Source organism: Microtus pennsylvanicus, chromosome 15, assembly GCF_037038515.1.
Source record: "Microtus pennsylvanicus isolate mMicPen1 chromosome 15, mMicPen1.hap1, whole genome shotgun sequence".
Lineage (NCBI taxonomy): Eukaryota > Metazoa > Chordata > Mammalia > Rodentia > Cricetidae > Microtus > Microtus pennsylvanicus.
The window spans coordinates 13,295,670-13,314,761 of record NC_134593.1 but is presented as its reverse complement, the minus strand read 5'-3'; the positions used below and the strand labels follow the sequence as shown (position 1 = coordinate 13,314,761).

At 47.1% G+C, this 19,092-nt stretch overlaps 1 protein-coding gene across 3 annotated transcripts; it reads right to left on the bottom strand.

Annotated features, from left to right (window-relative positions):
• Positions 1–35: 35 nt before the first annotated feature.
• Positions 36–12,173, bottom strand: Abhd4 (abhydrolase domain containing 4, N-acyl phospholipase B). Of its 3 annotated transcripts, none has more exons than XM_075949153.1 (7): positions 11,945–12,173; positions 8,855–8,943; positions 6,971–7,343; positions 6,657–6,811; positions 4,586–4,697; positions 2,030–2,216; positions 36–1,429 (listed from the first exon to the last, which is right to left on the bottom strand). In XM_075949153.1, exons 1-7 carry the CDS (start codon positions 12,004–12,006, stop codon positions 1,340–1,342), a joined length of 1,068 nt encoding a protein of 355 aa, XP_075805268.1. In that variant the 5' UTR covers positions 12,007–12,173; the 3' UTR covers positions 36–1,339. The 3 variants fall into 3 exon arrangements, with proteins under 3 accessions (XP_075805268.1, XP_075805269.1, XP_075805270.1); XM_075949154.1 differs by having other exon boundaries at positions 11,829–11,976; XM_075949155.1 differs by lacking the exon at positions 8,855–8,943 and having other exon boundaries at positions 11,945–11,994.
• Positions 12,174–19,092: the final 6,919 nt, after the last annotated feature.

The following is a 19,092-nucleotide window of genomic DNA, read 5'->3' as shown; positions in this document are numbered from 1 at the left end:
CTTGTTGGACCAATATTAAACAGTATCACAGCAAATAGGTTTTACTCTTCTTTATTAATTTAGAAAAAGAGCCCGAGGCAGCTGGACCAGCAGTACAAAGCACCAGGAGTTAATACTATTCTGGTGAAAGGGTTGGCTTTATAAAAGAGAAGGAGAGGCAGGAACTGCCCTGCTTCTGGGGCCAGGCCCAGCCTAGCACCCAGAGCCTTAGAGCAGGACCTGGAATGAGATCCACGGAAGAGGGCCGATGGGTAATTCTGAAGCAGAGTGAGTTGGAGACCATGGTGACAGATGGCAGGCATAGAGGGTCAGGCAGTGAGAAGCATTTTGTGGCTGATGAGGACACAGAACTGCTGGCTTAAAGCTCCTCCGGGAGCCACGGGCAGGAGCTCTCAGGGGACCTCAGCTCTGGGGCTAGGTAGAAAATGCTGCAGATACTTGTGGACTTCGTGAGTCCAGACATGACTCCAGGGCAGAAGGCCTTTCCCCTTCTCCACCGGGAGCCATCTTTTCTCTATACTACACATGGGGCTTTAGGGCCCAAGGCACAGGAGAGGCTTAGAGCCTCACAGTGGGAGGAGGAAGGGGAAAGAGTCTCAAGTGTCCCAACTTAGGAAACCAGGATTGAGACACAGCTCAAGATAACAGTGTGCCTGTATAACAGGTTAGAGTATGGAGCAAGATTAGTTTTGAACCAGCTCCACAGCAGAGGTGTTTGCATGGACCCTTGGTGAATGAAGCTTACACTATGTGCTGGAAGCCAGCAGACCTGGGCTATATACCCAGTTCTGCTAGAACCCAGCATGCAGAGCTGTGTTCCATCCTGCCCTGATGTGGTCCATCCTTCCTCTTCTGCCAATGAGGTCATGGAAGGGTCTGTGCAGGTGAGCAGAGCTGCCCTTGGTGGGTAGGCGGGAACTGGGTTTAGATGCAGGCATGGAGTGATGGAGAAGGAAGAAGTTCCTGCATGGAACCTACTCTCTGACACATTCCCAAACTAGAAAGTCTGCGGGGAGCCCCCCTCTGTCCAGAGGAAGGGCACGGCTCATGCAATCTCCTCATAATCACCACTTGGTAACACTTGGCGTGGAGAGAGTGGGCGGCACTAGGCAACCCTTTATGCTCTTCCCCAGAGTGGGAAGTTCAAGGCCTCTTGTGGATTCTGCCTCTTGCCCTCAGCATGGGATCAAAAGTGCTCATTTTCACTGTGGTCCTATCTCGGGAACAGCCCGACTCTGCCTGGCTGGCACGTGTTAGTTGGTAAGGAAAGGACAGAGGTTCTGACTAGGACAGGGAGGTGGCAGCAACTCTGGCTTCCTCCTCTTTTTCTCAGAGCAGCTCAGTCGACCGAGTTACAGATCTCTTCTACCACAGCGTTGAAGATGTGTGGCTGGTCGGCATAGACGTGGTGCGATGCCCCCTCGATCTCCTGTGGACATGACAGTGGGCTCAGCTCTCAAGTCCCAGCACTGGGAAGTGGTCTTTCCAGTTCTTCTCCCACCCTTCCCTCAAATCTTGCTTGCCTGCTGCTCTTCGCTCTTCTCAGAACAAGACCCTGCCTTTTCTCTGAACACTGCGCACTCCTTGGTGCAGTGACTGTCAAAAGCCCATTTTATTTTAGGGCGATGTCCACTGTGTCTTTCCTGCTCAGAAGCCCCACTGCTCATCTGTTTTGTTTTATGCACCTCCTAGGGAAGGGGGAGGAGTGCAGGAGACAAGTGTGGCGGGAAGGCTTTCACTGCAACCTCCGCTACACAGCCTGCTGCTCACTGCTGTGGCTTAGGAGGGACGATGGGGAGGCTGGAGGTCTGGAATGGAAGCACATGCCTGGCTGCTCACAGGGAGCCTGTCTTTTACCTGAACTGGACTGCACAGGAAAGGAAATTCCTAACTCTCTAGCAGGAGGCTGGGGAGGGGCGAGCTTTCAAAGCCAGTGCTCCATCTCATCTGTATATTTTTGTTCTGGTTTTGATCACCCTCTGTCACCCACTGTCCGCTGCAACTCCCACCCCTTGGCACGTCAACCTACCAGGTCCCGGACATAGGAATCCGGTCTTTGCATCTTCACCTTTTTCCCTGTGCTGGTATCTATCCAGGTGTTAGCCCCATAGATCATGGTGATGGGCACATCTTTTCGAATTAAGTGAATTCGCTCCAACATGGGGCGCCGGGCCCAGCCAAAGGACTCCATCATGGCTTTGAATGCCGTTTCCCCACTGAGGGAACAAAACAGTGAGGCGATTGACATATAAACAAACCCCGAAGCAGAAAATGTCAACTTGCTGCTTTTCAGAGGCTGGGCTGGAACTTACTGTCTTTATAATCTTCTCATAGCCAGTGCCGGCTCATTAAATATTGGCGAGATTAGGAGATGAGTGTCACACCTCAGGGCATGATGTGAAAACCCCCATGGCATAGGGAGCTGTTCAAGAACACACTGAGTATTTATGCAATATATATTTACAGCTGGGTTGGGTGAAGGGACACAGGAATGGGACAGGTGCTGGGTCTACCCTGCTTGGAGTTAGCACTGTTGCTTACATCTTTGGAAGGTGGTGGCTAAATAATCTGAAGACTATGCTTTAACTCAAAATGTCCTAAGGATGATGATGATGATGATTATCACTATTATCCCCGAGACAGGGTTTCTCTGTATAACAGCTCTGGCTATCCTGGCACTAGCTCTTGTAGACGAGGCTGGCCTCGAACTCACAAAGATCCACCTGTCTCTGTCTCCCGAGTGCTGAGATTAAAGGCGTGCCCACCAACGCCCCGATGTTCTAAGGACTATTAAAAGGGGATGGAGGTACAGAACATGGATAAGGGGCTTAGCTGCTGAGGAGACAGAGGGAGAATTCACTAGAAGTGAGCCCTGAGGAGTGAGCGTTAGACAGAGAAGGATGTGCTAAAGACACTCGGGGATGAAGAATGAAAACGCACCAGGCTTTTGAGCCTGCTGTAGAGGGACACCACAAATGTGAATTCAATCTCCCTATCAGGTTTATGTGAGGCTGGGACGGGAGCCAACTTTCTGACTAGCTTGTAGCTTTTTGTGGGAGGCAGGGAGGATGAGGACAGTGTTCCCTCCTGGGCTCTGCCTGTTCGGTGTAGTTACATTTCGGGTTTCCTTTGCACCTCGGGATGAATTCTGTCTGTACCAGCAGAAGCAGAGAACATCTTAGGAGACGTGGTACCACGGACTCTGCAGTCTGTCAGACATGCATTTAAATCGTGTCTTCTTAGCAAATCGTGTAACCAGAACATACCTCAGTTTTCTCATATACAAACTGGAGGGAACTATGCCCACTTTCTCAGGACAAGATGAAAAGAATGAAGATGTATACAGAGCTCCCAAGTCTAGGTGGATGAAGAAGGCATTATTCAAACATTTTCCCTTGGGCCAGAGTCATGTTTTCCAAAGGACTGATGAGAATTACTGAAAATCTGTCAACTAGAATAAAAGTGCTTGGTGCTATAAAATGTCTGGAGGGAGAGAAAGAGAGCTGGCCACCAGATGGGGCTGATGATGAGCCCATGGGGACTGAGAAGAATCCAAGAGCAGGAAGCTGGGGTGTCCACTTTAACTGCTGAGGTTCCTATGGCGCATTGTTTAGCTGGGACCCTGCTACTAGCTATAATCACATGCAATAATGGCTCCCACGCTGTATCGAGACTAATGCTCACAGTATGGCTGAAAGGTCGAGCCTCACCTCCCTCACAACCTTGGGGTCACAGTGACTTGGACAGGCTTGGAAAGAGGTGGGTAGTTGTCTATGGCTCCTGCAAGGTCAGAGTGAGGTCTCCACAGGGTGGTGCTACCAGTGTGCCCTGCTGGTATCAGCCTCTCACAGAGCCTGGCTGTGGGAGATTACTTTCTTGGCTCTGTCCTGGCTGTCAGTGCTCCCAAACCTGCAGGTCAGCAGCTTTTGGAGCTTGCCTGTGAGTAGTCAGAGATGAGAGCCTCTCAGTTCTCTGAACACATCCATACTTCTAAAAGAGTAGAAGGATTTTCATGCCCATTCTAAGCTATTTTGAGGTGTATATAACTGAAATAAATGCATATTCTTTCTATGACTATATTCCAGACATGTATCTTATAGATACGTCATGTGTATTTATACAAAGGGACACATTCTAGGAGTCTCTCTGAAGCAATGTTACATGAAATATTAAACTGAAAATGAGGAAACTTGGAAATTGAAGATCGTGGATATTCAAAGATGTTTCTTTCTCTATTTGCCTTTGCCTATAAAATCAAACCAAAACCCAACAATAAAATTTCTTTTAAAAAAATTAGTTTTTCAGTTAAAAACTGCCTTTTAGATGTTTTCCATACTATTTCTCATCAGGCCAGTTGCTGACTCCTAGGGAAGCCATGAGGTCTGTAGAGAGGGACAGCTTCTTTAATTAAATCTATTATCTTCTATACCTTCAGTGGCCACCCCTGGGGAACTCTCTGGAAATGATCAAGCCTGCTGGTGCTCACGTTCCCCTGAGTCAGAGTTTTATGGAAGAAGACTAAATCACAAAACTCTGCAGCTCTTTAGGCCGTCCGCCCTGGGCTGGTCCTGGGAGCCGCCCTCACCTGGGATTCTGTGCATTGCAGTGGTAGATATATTCCGAGATGGTATCGTCCTCAAAGAAGTCTGCAAACTTGCGCTTGAAATCAGGACGGAATCTCTGCACCAGCCCAGGTCCTGGGAAAGGATTGAAGAAATAACAACATGATGCTGGGAGCGTGGCGTGTGCCTGCAATTCCAGCGCTCAGCAAGCCGAGGCAGGAGAACTGTTTCAAGTTTAAGGGGATCCAGTGAGACCCTATTTAAGCCCCTACCAAAGAACAACATCAACAATCACCCAAATCCAAACCACGCAAAACCACGGAGTGGCCAGTGTGGGTGGTGGTGGTGGGGACAGAGAATAAACTCCTGCCTGCTCATGTTTAAACAACCTGAACCAAATTTATCTAAGCATTTGGTTCCTTTATGCATTTAACATGGCAGTGGCAAGAAGGGTGAAGAAGCCTGCTGGGAAGAAACAGACGACTTCAAACGTCAGAGCTCGACTGCTGCTCACCAATGAGTTTAGAGACAGCCTAACATCCCCAGGAGTCAGGCGATTTTCACTTCAGTAAATCCCAAGACTTTCCCTACAGGTTCACAAGTTCTGTGAGTGTCTGCAGTTAAGAGAATTTTCATTTCCAGTCTGAGGTGTGTCCCCTCCTTCCCCGGCCTCATGGGAACCCTGATAGTTTTTTATTCTTCTGAAGGTAGCGGATGAAACTCCCATTTCCGAGCACTCTCTCACTTTCAGGCTGTAATAGAATACATGGAGAGGCCGGGTGGTGGTGGCGCACGCCTTTAATCCCAGCACTTGGGAGGCAGAGGCAGGAGGATCTCTGTGAGTTCGAGACCAGCCTGGTCTACAGAGCTAGTTCCAGGACAGGCTCCAAAACCACAGAGAAACCCTGTCTCGAAAAAACCAAAAAAGAATACATGGAGAGTGACCTTAATGGCACCGCTGGCCCAGGCTCGGGACACCGCGCCTCTCATCACAGTGCACATGCACGCCATCGGTATATGCGGGCAGACTGGAGGACTGGACCTACTGGCCGCTTTCTCTGCCCTGCAGGTCTTTTGTCTGTGAGAGGTGTCTGGGGAAGAACCGGGAATATAGCCACAAGCCCTCTCTGACACAATCCCATGGCTGCCAGGCAGCCAGCCAACACAGTAGCTGAGGCCCTGAATGAACCTGGCCTGATCCAAGCCAGGAAAGGGGAGAATGGTTAGAGCAGGAAGGATGGCAGGGGTGTCTGCTGGAGCCACCTGGACTAAGGTCAGCCCTCTGCCTGCCTGCTCCCCTTTGGCACCCGTGTCCCTTGCTTGCCCCTCTTCTCCCAGAGCTCCTGTGCTACCTTCTACATCAGGGCTCATTTTCCACTCTTCCTTAGGAGCCATTCTGTTTCAGCCACTGCAACTAGCGACTACTGGACATTTCTATACAAATATAAGCTATCGGTACAAAACAGGGTCACCAATCTTTTCAATAAAAGGAATCTTTTTACTTCACCAGTGTAAAAAGCTCCTCAAAGGGAAGCACGTGGGCAGTGTGAGATGAGACTGCGGAGCCTCTGACAGACGCGCTACAGTGTGGCCTGCTGTCTCTTTTGCATAGAGAACCTTCTGACAGCTACTCAATGCTAAGAAACCCAGAACGGAGATGTGTTTCTCTAGAGCAGTGCATGCACGGTTCAGAGTGACTTGTCTGCACTGTGCTACGTTAGAAGCTGAGGTTCAGAGCCCTCCTTGCTGTAGGAACGGGAGCGAGTGATAGTTACTGCAGACAGGTGGTCATATAAACTCACAGCAGAGAAACAGAGAAGCCACACGCCATAGCCCCTTCCTTTCTTTGGGATCTGCCGACACATAAGGCGGTCATTCTGTTCTCTCTGCTGATACAGATGGAGGGAAAATATGACAACCATCTGAAGACTCCAATAAAGAAATGCTGTCCTGATGATCGTGTTAAGTGACAATGCCAGGTCAGGCTCTGTTTTATGAACATGTGAGGATGGCAGGAGACCAGGTGCACCAAGGCAGTGGTAAATGGGGTGGCCTCAGGTTTAAGACAGAGTTCTTCTCCTGGAGGTGACTCACCCCAAGGCCCAGCCACTCGAAGAACAGCCAGTGGATTGGAACGTCCCAGGACAGATGCCACAGCCTTGACCCAGGTTGGAGGTGCACGGATCTCACTGGGGTCAGTTGGTCGTAGGGGAAAGCCCCATGGGTCCACCAGAATAAGGTGTTTAACTCTACATTAAGAGAAGAAACAAACAGAGGGTACACTGTGTTTGCCTGGAGGTCTCATGCCTCTTAAACTGCTGGGAAGTGAGTTTTAGTGGAAATCAGTATTGGAATGCGCCTGGTAAGGCATGGAGTCAGTCATGAGGGGCGAGGGTAGTTCATATTACCTCTCAGGATACTTGATAGAGTAGGAAGTGGCCAGGAATCCCCCCAAACTGTGCCCCAGGAGGATCATAGTGGGGATTCCCATCGTCTCCCGCCATGTCTCTATTGAGGTCACAAACTCATCTTCAGCTCCTTCTGGGTCCCTTGGGAATGTTGGCCTTGAGCTTCTCCCAAAGCCAAGCAGATCAAAGGTATGGAGAGTGCGGCGGGTACTCAGTGAATCCATGTTGAGGATCCAGAGGCCCACGCCGCCCCCAAAGCCATGTACCATCACCAGAGGGGTGCGGTCCTTTTGCTCTGGGCTCACAGTCACCGTCCAGATCTTGTTCTGGTTTGGGAGGGAAACATAACGGGCCAGGAACTTGTTCTGGAGACCTGGGAAGGGAAGAATTCCAGGGTAAACCAACAAGCCAGTAGGCTGAAGCCCTCTGTGGCTGTTGCTTCAGTTCTTGCCTCTATGCTCCCGTCCTGTAATCTGTGAGCCACAGAAACTTTTCCTCCCCAGGTTTGATTTGGTCACTGTTTATCTCAGAAACAAAAAGTGACCTTCAACAGCTCCCGTCTATCTCCAGCCTCCTTAGACGGCTTTAGCCTGAACCCTAGGTTAGTAGGACAAGCCCCTTCCCCAGCCCTGTCTTCAGATCTGATCCAATCCCTTGGTGTGCAATCAAATCTTGGATTTGATTTGATGTGCAAGTCCTGGACTTTTCTTTACCAAGAATCTCGCTAATTCCATTCAGAAAGAACTCCCTGTTCTTGATGTCTTTAGTGATTTCAATCCACTGACTCCGATCCTTAGCCCTAAATCCCCAGCTGTTCTTGTAGTATGGGGAACCAAGAATGATATCTTCCCAATGACAGCAATTTTATACAGTCATTTTAAAAGACTTAATAAGTACCAGAGTAAGTTTTCTTTTATACTTCATAAACTAATGAATTCAAATCTAAGGGAAATGTGCAGACCATTTGGTCCGTAGGCTATAAGAGGGATCAAGATGCTGTGCCCAACTCCCTTTGGGTCCCTGATGTCAAACGATCCTTGGACTCGTTGTTCTTGAATTTGCATGTGTTTGGAGAAGAGAGAGAACTGTGGTCTAGCTGGGTAGAGTGGTGATGGGAGTGGGTTGAGCCAAGGGCTTATTCCTCTTAGACACTGAGGTGGGGCAGTGTTTTTCTTCGTGCTAGTGTGCCAACAGTCATATGGAAGAGCTTCCTGGGTGAATCAGACGCATCTGGATGGAGGCCTGAGAGCCGTGGTTCCTTTCAGGCCAGAGACAGTAGCTCCACCTGGGCGGAACAGCAGGGTTGGGCATGATGGGGTGGGGTTATGGGGAGATATGAGCCTGGGGTCTTGCTGGAACCAAAGGCTAGTGCTGCTCATGGGTCACCTTCTTCAATATTGCTCATGCAATCTGGTCTGTGTGATCTCCAAATAACTGTGGTAACCAGGCAGCTGGTAGGTTACATCTAGTAGAAGGCAGGAAATAGCAATATTAGAAAACACAGGATTGCTGACACTCAAGTAGGAAGGCGGTGAATTAAAATGTGCTTAGTTATGTGTTTAGGAGAGAGGGAAGAAAATGAAGAGATAGGGAAAAGATGAAGGGGCGAAGTATCTGTGTGCATTAATGCACACTGGAATGTATAGGGCCTAAGGTGAAACTGGAGGATGTGGAAGGGGTTACCACAGGGCTAGGGAGTTGAGGGACCACTGTTATGAAATACTGTGTCCTCTGTCTGCCCCTCCCCTCAAACTACCGATTTTCTTTCCTCTGGCCCATACACTGCTCATCAGGAATCGGTGGGCTCAGTGGACCCAGCTTGGAGAAGATCTTGTATCTTTTCCAGACATTTAAAGGGAGGTGCAAACTGTTTCCTCTACTTACACTGGAGGATCCTGGCTTCCACATTCTTCAGCTGAGACATGGAAGTGGGGCGCCAAGTGGGGAGCCAGCTACTCAGCCAGCCCTGAGGCCTACGAGACAGAGAGGCACTTGTTGGCCACACTGAAAAGTTCCCAGTCTTGCTGATAGCTCCATGAGTTATCAGGGTACAAGGTGTTTCCCAGCCGCAGGAGGCCTACTCCTCATGGCCTTCTGCGTCGGCAATGCCCTAGCAGGCCCATATACTGTTACTTTTCCTTGACAAATGGCTATTGACAACAATGGCCCTTGATAGATATTGCAACACCATGTGCACAAAACGACTTTTTCCCATCTATTATCTTCCTGGAGTGTCACAATTCCCCGTTGTTAGTGGTTATCATAATTTATGTCCAAGGAGATTTCAAAGGGAGAGGGAGTGACTTTAATATTTCCATTATTTCTGTCACCCCCAGAACTAGCTGTTCTTTTAGGGGAGGACAGACAAGTTCCCATGCCATCTGTTATCTTACACGCTTCTGGAAGTATGGGCCGCTATTAGTCCCTGATTGCGAAATCCATCAGCTCTGAACTTGGAGCTGGGGTAGGCAGGGAGCAGGGGAGGGCTATCTGGGTTCATGTCCTACTGTTCACCAAGAGACACAGGTGACTCTGGCCTACTTCTTCAGGTTGTAAAGTGAGAATAAAGCTTACCTATGTCCTAGAGTAAAAGTGGTAACTCATCCTGCTTTCTCCTTCACACCCAGTGACTAAGCCATTGAGGTTACAAGCCCCAGTTCTGGAGTGAATAGAACTCCTGGCTCTGAATTACAGACCTGCCACTGATAAATAGACGGGCTCTGAGGTCCAGATAGGAAAGGAACCTTGTCAAGTACCTGCCACAAACGGAACTGCTCAGTGAATCACGGTTTCTACTCTACTTCCCCTATCTTTCATGTTATTCCTCTTTTTGTGAACTCTGCCTAGGTAAAGGCTATAGGATGGTTGCCAGAAGCTGCAGCAAGGGCTTGTGGGTATGAGCACAAGAGGCTCACAAGGCCACCCTGTGGAAGAACCATCCCAGCTACTTGTAGCATATACAGTGCCCCCCCCCCGAACATCACGGGAAGCACAGATGCTACATTAGGGTGTTTTCTGGAAAATCACCTAGTTCAGCCTCTGCTTCTCAGTGAGCAAGCTGATCCCCAGAGAGGTCACCAGCAAGTTAGAAAAAGAATGCCTCCTCTGTGGAGCTTCTAGTCCCAGCTTTTTGAGGCACAACTGAACATTGCAGTATATAACCACATTTTATTTGTATCTATTTTCTGAAGGGAATGCGGTCTAAAGCCAGAAACTAGAGTTCTAATCCCAGCAAGGCCACTTAGCAGCAGCGAGACAGTGACACATTAGCTTTCTGTGTCAGCTTCTTCAGCCGCAAATGGGAGGTAATTGTATCTACCTCACAAGTTTCTAAAGAAATCTGTGAGTTAACATCTAGAGCATATAGAACAAGGCTTAGAACTTAATAAACCCCTCAGCCGATCATTACCTGTATATATTACTATTTTTAGGTAGCTGTTCTCAATGAAAGTGTGAGGTTTGAAAGAAACCTAGTGTTGGTATGGGAGTGGTATATAAACAGCTTCCATCATATGAAAGCTGACAGTCTCAACCAATCTAATCCTAGGGATACCCAGGACCCTTTTAACCATCTACCAGAATGCCCTGTTGGCCTGAAGCACCAGGACCAGGACCACAGCTCTTGACCAGTCTCAAAATAGAAACTTCCTCTTTGCACTGTAGAGACTATAACCAGTCGGATCATGGCACTGGAAGCCCACATATCTCTGTAACTGCCTACAGGAGCTCATGGGAAATGCTCTCCTCCAGTGTGCTCCACAGTCCTGAAAGGGGCGGGGGTGGGGAGTACTGGGTATGTGTACACCTTTGCCTTTCTTCTCCAGACACTGATCCAGACAGAGAACAGGCCCTTGTCTTGTCTCACTGTGCGCTAGTGCTATCAGGGAGGAAAGGGCTGAGATGGGAAAGTGAGGCCAACTGCACAGAGCCCCTTCCTGGCCCGGAGAGTGCCTCATCCTCATGGGGAAACAGAGCAGTTTTGTGCTGGGAGAAAACCTGTTCTAGACCCCTGGAATTTTGAGCAAGCCTCTAAGTTTCTGTGGGCACCAGCATCTTCTGATTTATTTGTTAAACAGAGCTGAATGACCTGCATCTTTTCTGGCTCTAGTGCTGTTTCCCCGAGTCTCTGTAGGCATCGTAAATTTCCTCTTAGAAAGCAATACTCTCCTGAGAAGTTCCTTCAAATCCCCAACGCTATTATTTTTACTATTGTTACAAAGTTAATTCCTTCTGCCAAAAGGACAAATATTAGGTCAAGGGAAGGCCTTGTTCCCATGAAACCCTTGGAGCTGAGTCATTCTCCAAGTAACTTTTTCCTGGTCCTGTTAGACCGTCATCACACCACCCACAGGTTGCATCCCAAACTTGCTGTCCTTAGGTGAGCGGTACCCTCCCCCCTCCCTCAATCTAACAAACATAATTCTGAACCCACTGCAGTAAGCATGTGTTTATAATGATTAAAAACATCATCAATTAGGATTGCAAGCAGAACGTGTCAAGGCGGTCAAGGGCTAAAAGAACTTGCAAGCCAGGTCCACACTAATCCCAGCGCGGAGGGGACTTCTCCCTCCCACTCCTTCTCCCTCAAGGCCTTTCACACCCACGACTTTGGTCCCGGGGCAAGTCTCCACAAGCATCCGGCTGCTGCCCCCACGTCCGCGTCTCTCAAGCTTGCTTTGGGGGCGGGAAGAGAAAGCTTATCCACTGCACATTACTACCAATCAAACTGCGCTACCAAGGGTGCTCGCGAAGACTAAGTGGAAAGTCATACTCCCCAGGCTGCACACAAGCTCAACCCTTAGCGCTCCCCCAGCTCCGCAGCCTCCTTAGCGTACCCCATCCCTCCCTGGAAGCCAACCTGAAAAGGAAAGACGGGAAAGTCTGAAGCTGTCTGCAACCACAGACAGTCCCCGGATCCTGACCCGGACAGACAGACAGAGATAGAAAGAGAAACGGACAGGAGTAACTACTCACTGCTGCTCCAGATCATCAGCCATAGTAAACAAGCCCTGCCGGGTCGAGCTGAGCCAGCCCATCCCTCCGCCTGACGCCAGAACCAGCTGACCCAGAGAAGTATCGGATAACAAAGGGGGCGGAGCCGGAGGCGGGGCCTGGGCCGCTAGTGGGGTTCATGAACCTGCACCCCGTCCCACCGGCCAGCACCACTCCTGGGCTGGAACCTGTGGCGTACTTCCTTCTGTTTGCTCCCGCTGGCCTGCTTCCGGGCTGAACATTAGGGTCTCGCAAAAGTAGGATCCTAATCCTTATCACCCACCTTTGGGGGACAGCGAGGGAGACAGGTTTAGAACTCCCTGTTCCTCACTGAAATGCCATCCGCCCCGCCTCCATCTCTCCCACAATTAAAGAGTGGAAGGAACTGCCTTGACTTTGTCTCACACTCCGGAGCTTCCCTCTATGGCTCAGGTCACCTGCCTTTCCTAGTTCGTCTGTTAAAATGGTTTAGATGTTCGTGAAAACATCATAGGTTGCCCCCTAAAAAGGGGCCTTGGATATTGTAACCCAAGATTTTCAGATTTCAAAAACACAAAACCAAAATGCCTAGTTAAAATTGAATTTGAGACAGAAAGCAATTTTTAAAACTAAGTATGCTCGATGCAGTATTTGGGACATCCTGTATTTACAGCTCTAAGCAGACTTGTGACATCTGTCAAGATAAGTAAGCATTCCTCTGCTCTGGGGATGTCTGTCTCCAACCTAGTTTCCAAGGAAAAATAGCTCCATCCTGCTCCCTGAGGAGGACCAGCTAAAGAACTAACATTAAGGCTGGGCATGCTTCATGTATGTGGGTGTGGGATACAGAATATTAGATGTGACAACGTATCTGACCCCAAAAGCTCTGAGCACATTTCAGGTGGGTTCTGCGGAGGAGTTCAAATCTTGAAGCTGGCTGCAGAACTCACCTGAACTGGCAAAGGGGGTGTGATATCACCAGAGCTGCTCCATTTCAGATTATCCACTCCATTAGCTTAAAACCACACTTCAGGAAAGAGAAATTTACAAAAATACTTTTCTTTTTTCCTTTTCCTTCCTACCTCTTTCTGAGATTCTCTCTCTCTCTCTCTCTCTCTCTCTCTCTCTCTCTCTCTCTCTCTCTGTGTGTGTGTGTGTATGTGTGTGTGTGTGTGTGTGTGTGTGTGTTATGTGTCCCTCTTGATTTATATATGGGGATGACCTCCACCTTGTGATTCTCCTGTTTCTACCTCTGGAGTGCTGGGATTATGTTCTGTGCTGTCAGGCACAATGGTTCAGGATGGGGGCTGAATCCATGGTTTCCTGCCTTCAAGGCAGGCACTTTGTCTGCTGAGCTATGTTCCAAGTCCTAAAGCATTTTTTCTTTGGTCTTCTTGACAGGCCTAGGAGATTCTGAGAGTTCTTCTTCACTAAAACACAGTAGTGTTAAACTGATCATTATAAGGGTTTAAAGTTTAAGAGAACTGGAATTTTCATTTTTCATTCATTCTTTTAGTGGTCCTAAATTCAGTACATAGAACCATTGGGAAGCCTGCTACCAACTTGGACTTCCAATTCCTCACATCCTAATACAGCTAGTTTGTCTGAGGCTGGAAAGCTGCAAATTTTCCAGAAGCACTAATAATATTCCAGGAGACCTGCTAGCTAGTTAAAAGCCTCTGGTCAGAAATCTGGGCCAAGTTCAAGCTCTTGGCTTTCCCAATTTCCGTTTCCTGATCTTGGGCAAGTCATTTTATCTATCAGGTTGCTTCTTCCTCTGGATTGTGCCTCATGAGAATTAGCTAAGATAATTCCAAGAAACATTCAGCAAACTTACTTACTCTAAAAATGTTACATCTTATGTTCAAAGCCAAACATGTTGGCACAAAGAATCCAATGATAAAAAGACAGGAAATGAACTGCTCTGGTGGTCGGCAACGACTTCCTTAGGGGAGCTTTGGAAAGCTGGTAACTATGTAATCAGAACTTAGAGCATTCCACCCCAACAAAGAGACCTCCGTCTCTCTACCACATGACTGTATTTTCTTCAGAACATCTGAAAGGATCGTGAACATCTATGTTTCTCTCTACTAGAGACTAAGTTTTGTGGGGAGTCTTACCTATCTAGTATTCTGCTTTGCTCTCAGCATCAGATGAGTTAGGGTAGGTGCTTGGTAGTTGAATGGCTGGGTGAACAGTTTAGTAAGCGGAAGCATGAATGGTTGTCTACAGAATGAAGGGCTAAGTGCTAGCTAGGGTTGGGGCTATAATATAAGTGACACTAGATAGAAATCCGGGGTTGTTTTCACAGGATAACGAAAGTGCCCACTTTCCTGATAACCTATAAAATGGGGGTCCTTTTGAGGCAAGGCTGATCATGTGGAACTGAAATGTTCTAGATTTTAGAGTGCATCTCACCACAGCACAGAGAACATTTGCATTCTGTTTCCACATGTACCGAGTAAGCTTTAGCAGAATTTCCTGTTATAATAATTGTTTAGAAGGAAGAAATTTGAATATATGAAAAATGCCTTTTGCAATTAAAGTTATCCTTAAGGTATTCCCAGAACTGAGATAACTCAGGATTGGGTGGATCTGCTAAAACTAGATACAATGAAATGGACCTTTGGTACCTATCTAGACAGGCCTCTGGAGAGAAAAATGTATTTTCCCTTCTTATCTTCAAGTCAAGACACAAGATGTGCATATATGAAAAAATGCACCCTCCTATCTACAAGATCATGATTTTAAATGTACTATTATTGTCTCTTTAATTTTTAAGAGATTATTTTATGTGTATGTGTGTTTTGCTCAATTGTGCACCACAAGCATGCTTGCTATCCAAGGAAGTCAGAATGCATCTGATTCTCCTGGAACTGGAGGTATGGATGGTTGTTAGCCTCCTTGTTGGTGCTGGGAACCAAACTCAGGTCATCTACAAGAGCAACAAGTCCTCTTAACCACTGAGATCTCAGCAGCCCCTTTAATATATTCTTTAGGGACAGAAACTAATTGGATAACCATGGATAAGCCGGTTAAGCCCAGCCCTGGAAGGAATGAATCATTCCTTCAAATGGGTGCTGCTGACTTTTGAATGAACAAGGTGAGTCTTAGATTAAACAAAGGGATTGGTGAGTAAAACAGCTTCAACGTCCTCTGTCCAGTGATAGCATATGTGGCTTAATATGTGAGGTAGGTACACATGAGAGTGGATGCTCACACTGGCCAAAACACCATGTCAGATTTCCCTAGAGCTGGAGTTACAGGCATTTATGAGCTACCTGACCTGGGTACTGGGGATTGAACTCAGGTCCTCTATAAGAGCAGCAGGTCCTAACTGCCGAGCCACCAATCCCACCTTTGGCTTAGTTTCAAATGAACACAAACCACACATTTTCTTTGGCTACTCCTAGCTATACTTCTATTGCCCGGGTAGCCACATGTGTCTAGCTGTCCCCACGCTGGTTGCACAGGCCAATTTAATTTCATTAAAGGAAATTCTCCTGGACAGGGTAGTGCTGCTTAGCATGGTGTTTTCAGATCCCTCTTGTAGGGAGCTCAACAATTCTTAGTAATCCTCTTCCCTGGGTAAATGATACTCTCGTAAAGGAAAATATGACAAATTCTTTTTTGTTGCCAGAGAAGACAAGATTGAAGTGCTCTCAGTGTGTGTGTGTGTGTTTATGGTTTTTCGAGACAAGGTTTCTCTGTGTACGCCTAGTTCAGTTTATAGACCAGGTTGGCCTATAACTCACTGAGATTCACCTGCCTCTGCCTCCCAAGTGCTGGGATTATAGGTGTGCACCACCACCACCTGGCAAGACTGAAGCTTTTATGGGACTCCCCAAAGAGCTAGGAAAGAAGGAAATGAGAGAAGGATTCCGAGTTGCTAGACTGCAGGGGTGACGGGATAAAGGGATACAGGTTCACTAGAGACATTTGTTGCTTGACTAGAACTTGATGGATAAAGGGATACAGGTTCACTGGAGACATTTGTTGCTTGACTAGAACTTGATGGATAAAGGGATACAGGTTCACTGGAGACATTTGTTGCTTGACTAGAACTTGATGGATAAAGGGATACAGGTTCACTGGAGACATTTGTTGCTTGACTAGAACTTGATGGATAAAGGGATACAGGTTCACTGGAGACATTTGTTGCTTGACTAGAACTTGATGGATAAAGGGATACAGGTTCACTAGAGACATTTGTTGCTTGACTAGAACTTGATGGATAAAGGGATACAGGTTCACTAGAGACATTTGTTGCTTGACTAGAACTTGATGGATAAAGGGATACAGGTTCACTGGAGACATTTGTTGCTTGACTAGAACTTGGATAGAAAACACCATAGTTGAGAAAAACTCACTTTGTGTTGATTGAAATTTGATTCTGCTATAATTTTCTTTTTGAAAAGAATCCTGTGCTGGAGGTATGGGTCAGAGGTCCAGTATTTGCTTAGCATGCTAGATACCCAGAAACATGTAACACATAGGCAGCATGCTTTATTTGTTGAATTAGAGAACAAGGAAAGAAGGGTCTTGGTCTAATTGGGGCCAAAGTTTAAAAAGTAGATGTTACATGTGGTAACATCTAACCACAGTAGAGGTTACATGTGGGAGAGAAGGAAAAGGAGTCAAGGCCAAAGTAAAATACAAAGGGGGAAGAACTGAGTCTCTTCTCCATGGACTCTCTTTATGAGAGTCTTTTCCTACACAGACTTAGGATTCATGTTTGTCATAGTAGAGAATATAATTTCTTATTATCAGAGGAGGAATGTAAACTCACGGACTTTGCCCAAGTGCACTTTCTTGGCCTTCCACTCTCCCGTATCTTACATTGTTGGGCATCTTAGTCATGAAGCCTCTAAAGTCTTCTCTGATTTCTGACAACTTTAAATGCAGTTTCTTTTGCCAGCCGTCTGACTTGCAGTCTTGGTACCATCTTTTGTATGCCCAATTATTGGAGTTCTGCAGTATGGCTAACTTTGAATTATTTGGAGAAACAGAGGAAACAGTTCATAGCAGAATGAATCATAGTTCATAAGAGGAAACATTTTCCGAGCACTTACCACGTGCCATGCACTTTGCTAAATCCTTAATGTTTTACATTATCTCAGTTAATCCCAATACAACATTGTGGGGATCCGGGTATCGTTACTTCCATGTCACAGAAGTGGAAAATGAGCCCTAGGTGTCGTAGTGATGTGTACCTGTAATTTTAACACTTGGTAAGCAGAGGCAGAAGGATTGCGAGTTTAAATCCACTCTGCTGTATATAGTGAGTTCCAAGCTAGGCTACATAGAGAAACCTTGGCAAAAAGAGGGGGAAAAGGAAACCACAAATGACGCACTAAGTCATCAGGTCGAGATTAGATAATTAGTAGCAGGTGGAATCAAAGTTCAAAAATCATCTTTGTCCAACTCTGGAACTTGCTCTTTTATCTACGGCTCGGCATAGGAACTTTTTACACGTATTAATGTTCTGACTCACACTACTCAAAACTAACATAGTATAATCTCCCCCACTGATAGCTTAGATAAACTCATACACTGAACACCAAATTTTTCTTATAAAGTCAGGTGGCTGAGGAAAATTTTGGGGTCATTCTATTAGAAAGGTTTTGTTGCAGAAATGGCGGGGCTTGTCTCAGTGAGTGATGAGCCAAGCCTTGATTCCGGCCTCCTAGGACATTGCTATGGTGATGTTAATGGTGGTAGCTGAGCAGGAACAGAGGGCACAGCACTGCTGGAAGAGGCTGAGTGATGATGGTACGGAAACTTCTTAAGGGATTCATAATTAGATGATTAAAAGCAGCCACTTGGCCCCTCTGTTCTTAGGTGGAAAACCAGAGGCGTCTGCTCTCCTACTTGTGACGAGACAGTGAGAAAAGTGGCCCTTCTTCCTTCCCCTACCCTCTGTACAGTAACACAAGGGCACCGAGGCTAAATTTTTAAGCAGTGTAAGCTCCTCGTTTATGAATATGGATTTACCTCTTCTAACAGACTAAGATTTCCCAAGGACACAGACGGTTCGCTGGAACCTACGCAAGGGCCTTTACTTACACCATAGGATTGTGGTGCTAAGTGTTTCCAGGCTACATACAAATAACAAGCCGCAGCAAGGGAATGCTGTTCAGTTGCCGTTTTAGAAATTTTGCCCATTTATCTAGCTAGCGCTGTTAAAAGTGTGACTTAAAAACTGAAACCAAGTACCTAATTATGTGTGGGTAGACTTTGCAACCGAAAGGTGAGAGATACTATGTTTTGAAGGTCTGGTTTTTGTGAACTTGTAAGGCAATGCAAAGCAGAAGGCTGAGCTTAAGTTTTCTTAAAACCTCAAACTTTCATATCGTTTTCTATAAAAGGATTCCGAGAGGGTCAGGTTGAACGAGACGTGCTCCTGCGAGCCTTTCGACGTTGACATCTTGGGATATTACAATAGATATGTCAGTTTGGTACGAATTGCTGCTGATTTAGACCTTACACTCTACATCCAAGTGATTACCTCCCTTTTTAGACAATGTCTGTGTTTGATTAACCCGAATGTCCCTACAACTTAACCACAAGTTATAGGTCCTTGTTGGTAGCCAACAAACGTTTGTCGAATGAATGAATACCTGCTGGCTTAGGTTCTTCGTAGGGCCAGATCCGGCCTTCCAGTTCAGGATCCTGTAGAGGTCAACCCTCACTCGCCAGTGTAAACTGGCGCTTGCCCCGGATATACATAGTTCTCAATGCGAAGGAGCTTGACTTCTCTAACGATCTGTCATAGGCTTCTGCAGACAGAGCGTTTAAGGGAATTAGGGCCAGGCAGGTTGGATCCCTAGACCGCCAGCTTGGTCTCTAAGCAGAGTCCCACGTTTAACCACTGAGGACATGGGATCAAAGAGAGCCGGAACTTTCTGGTAAGCTACGTTGTCCGCGGTAAAACCTTTCCCCCTGTTCCTGTCACAAATCTCGTCTCCAGAGCAACAGTGGGCGTCAACAAATGCAGGGCGGAAGTAAGGGTATAGTACACGTCTCCTGCTCAACGAAAGCCCAGGCGCAGGCGCACTAATCTATTTCCGGCTGTAGTTCTCAGTCTAGGGATGCACTCTGCGCCTGCGCATTAGTTGTGACGCGCCCAGGCCGACCTATACGCCTGCGTG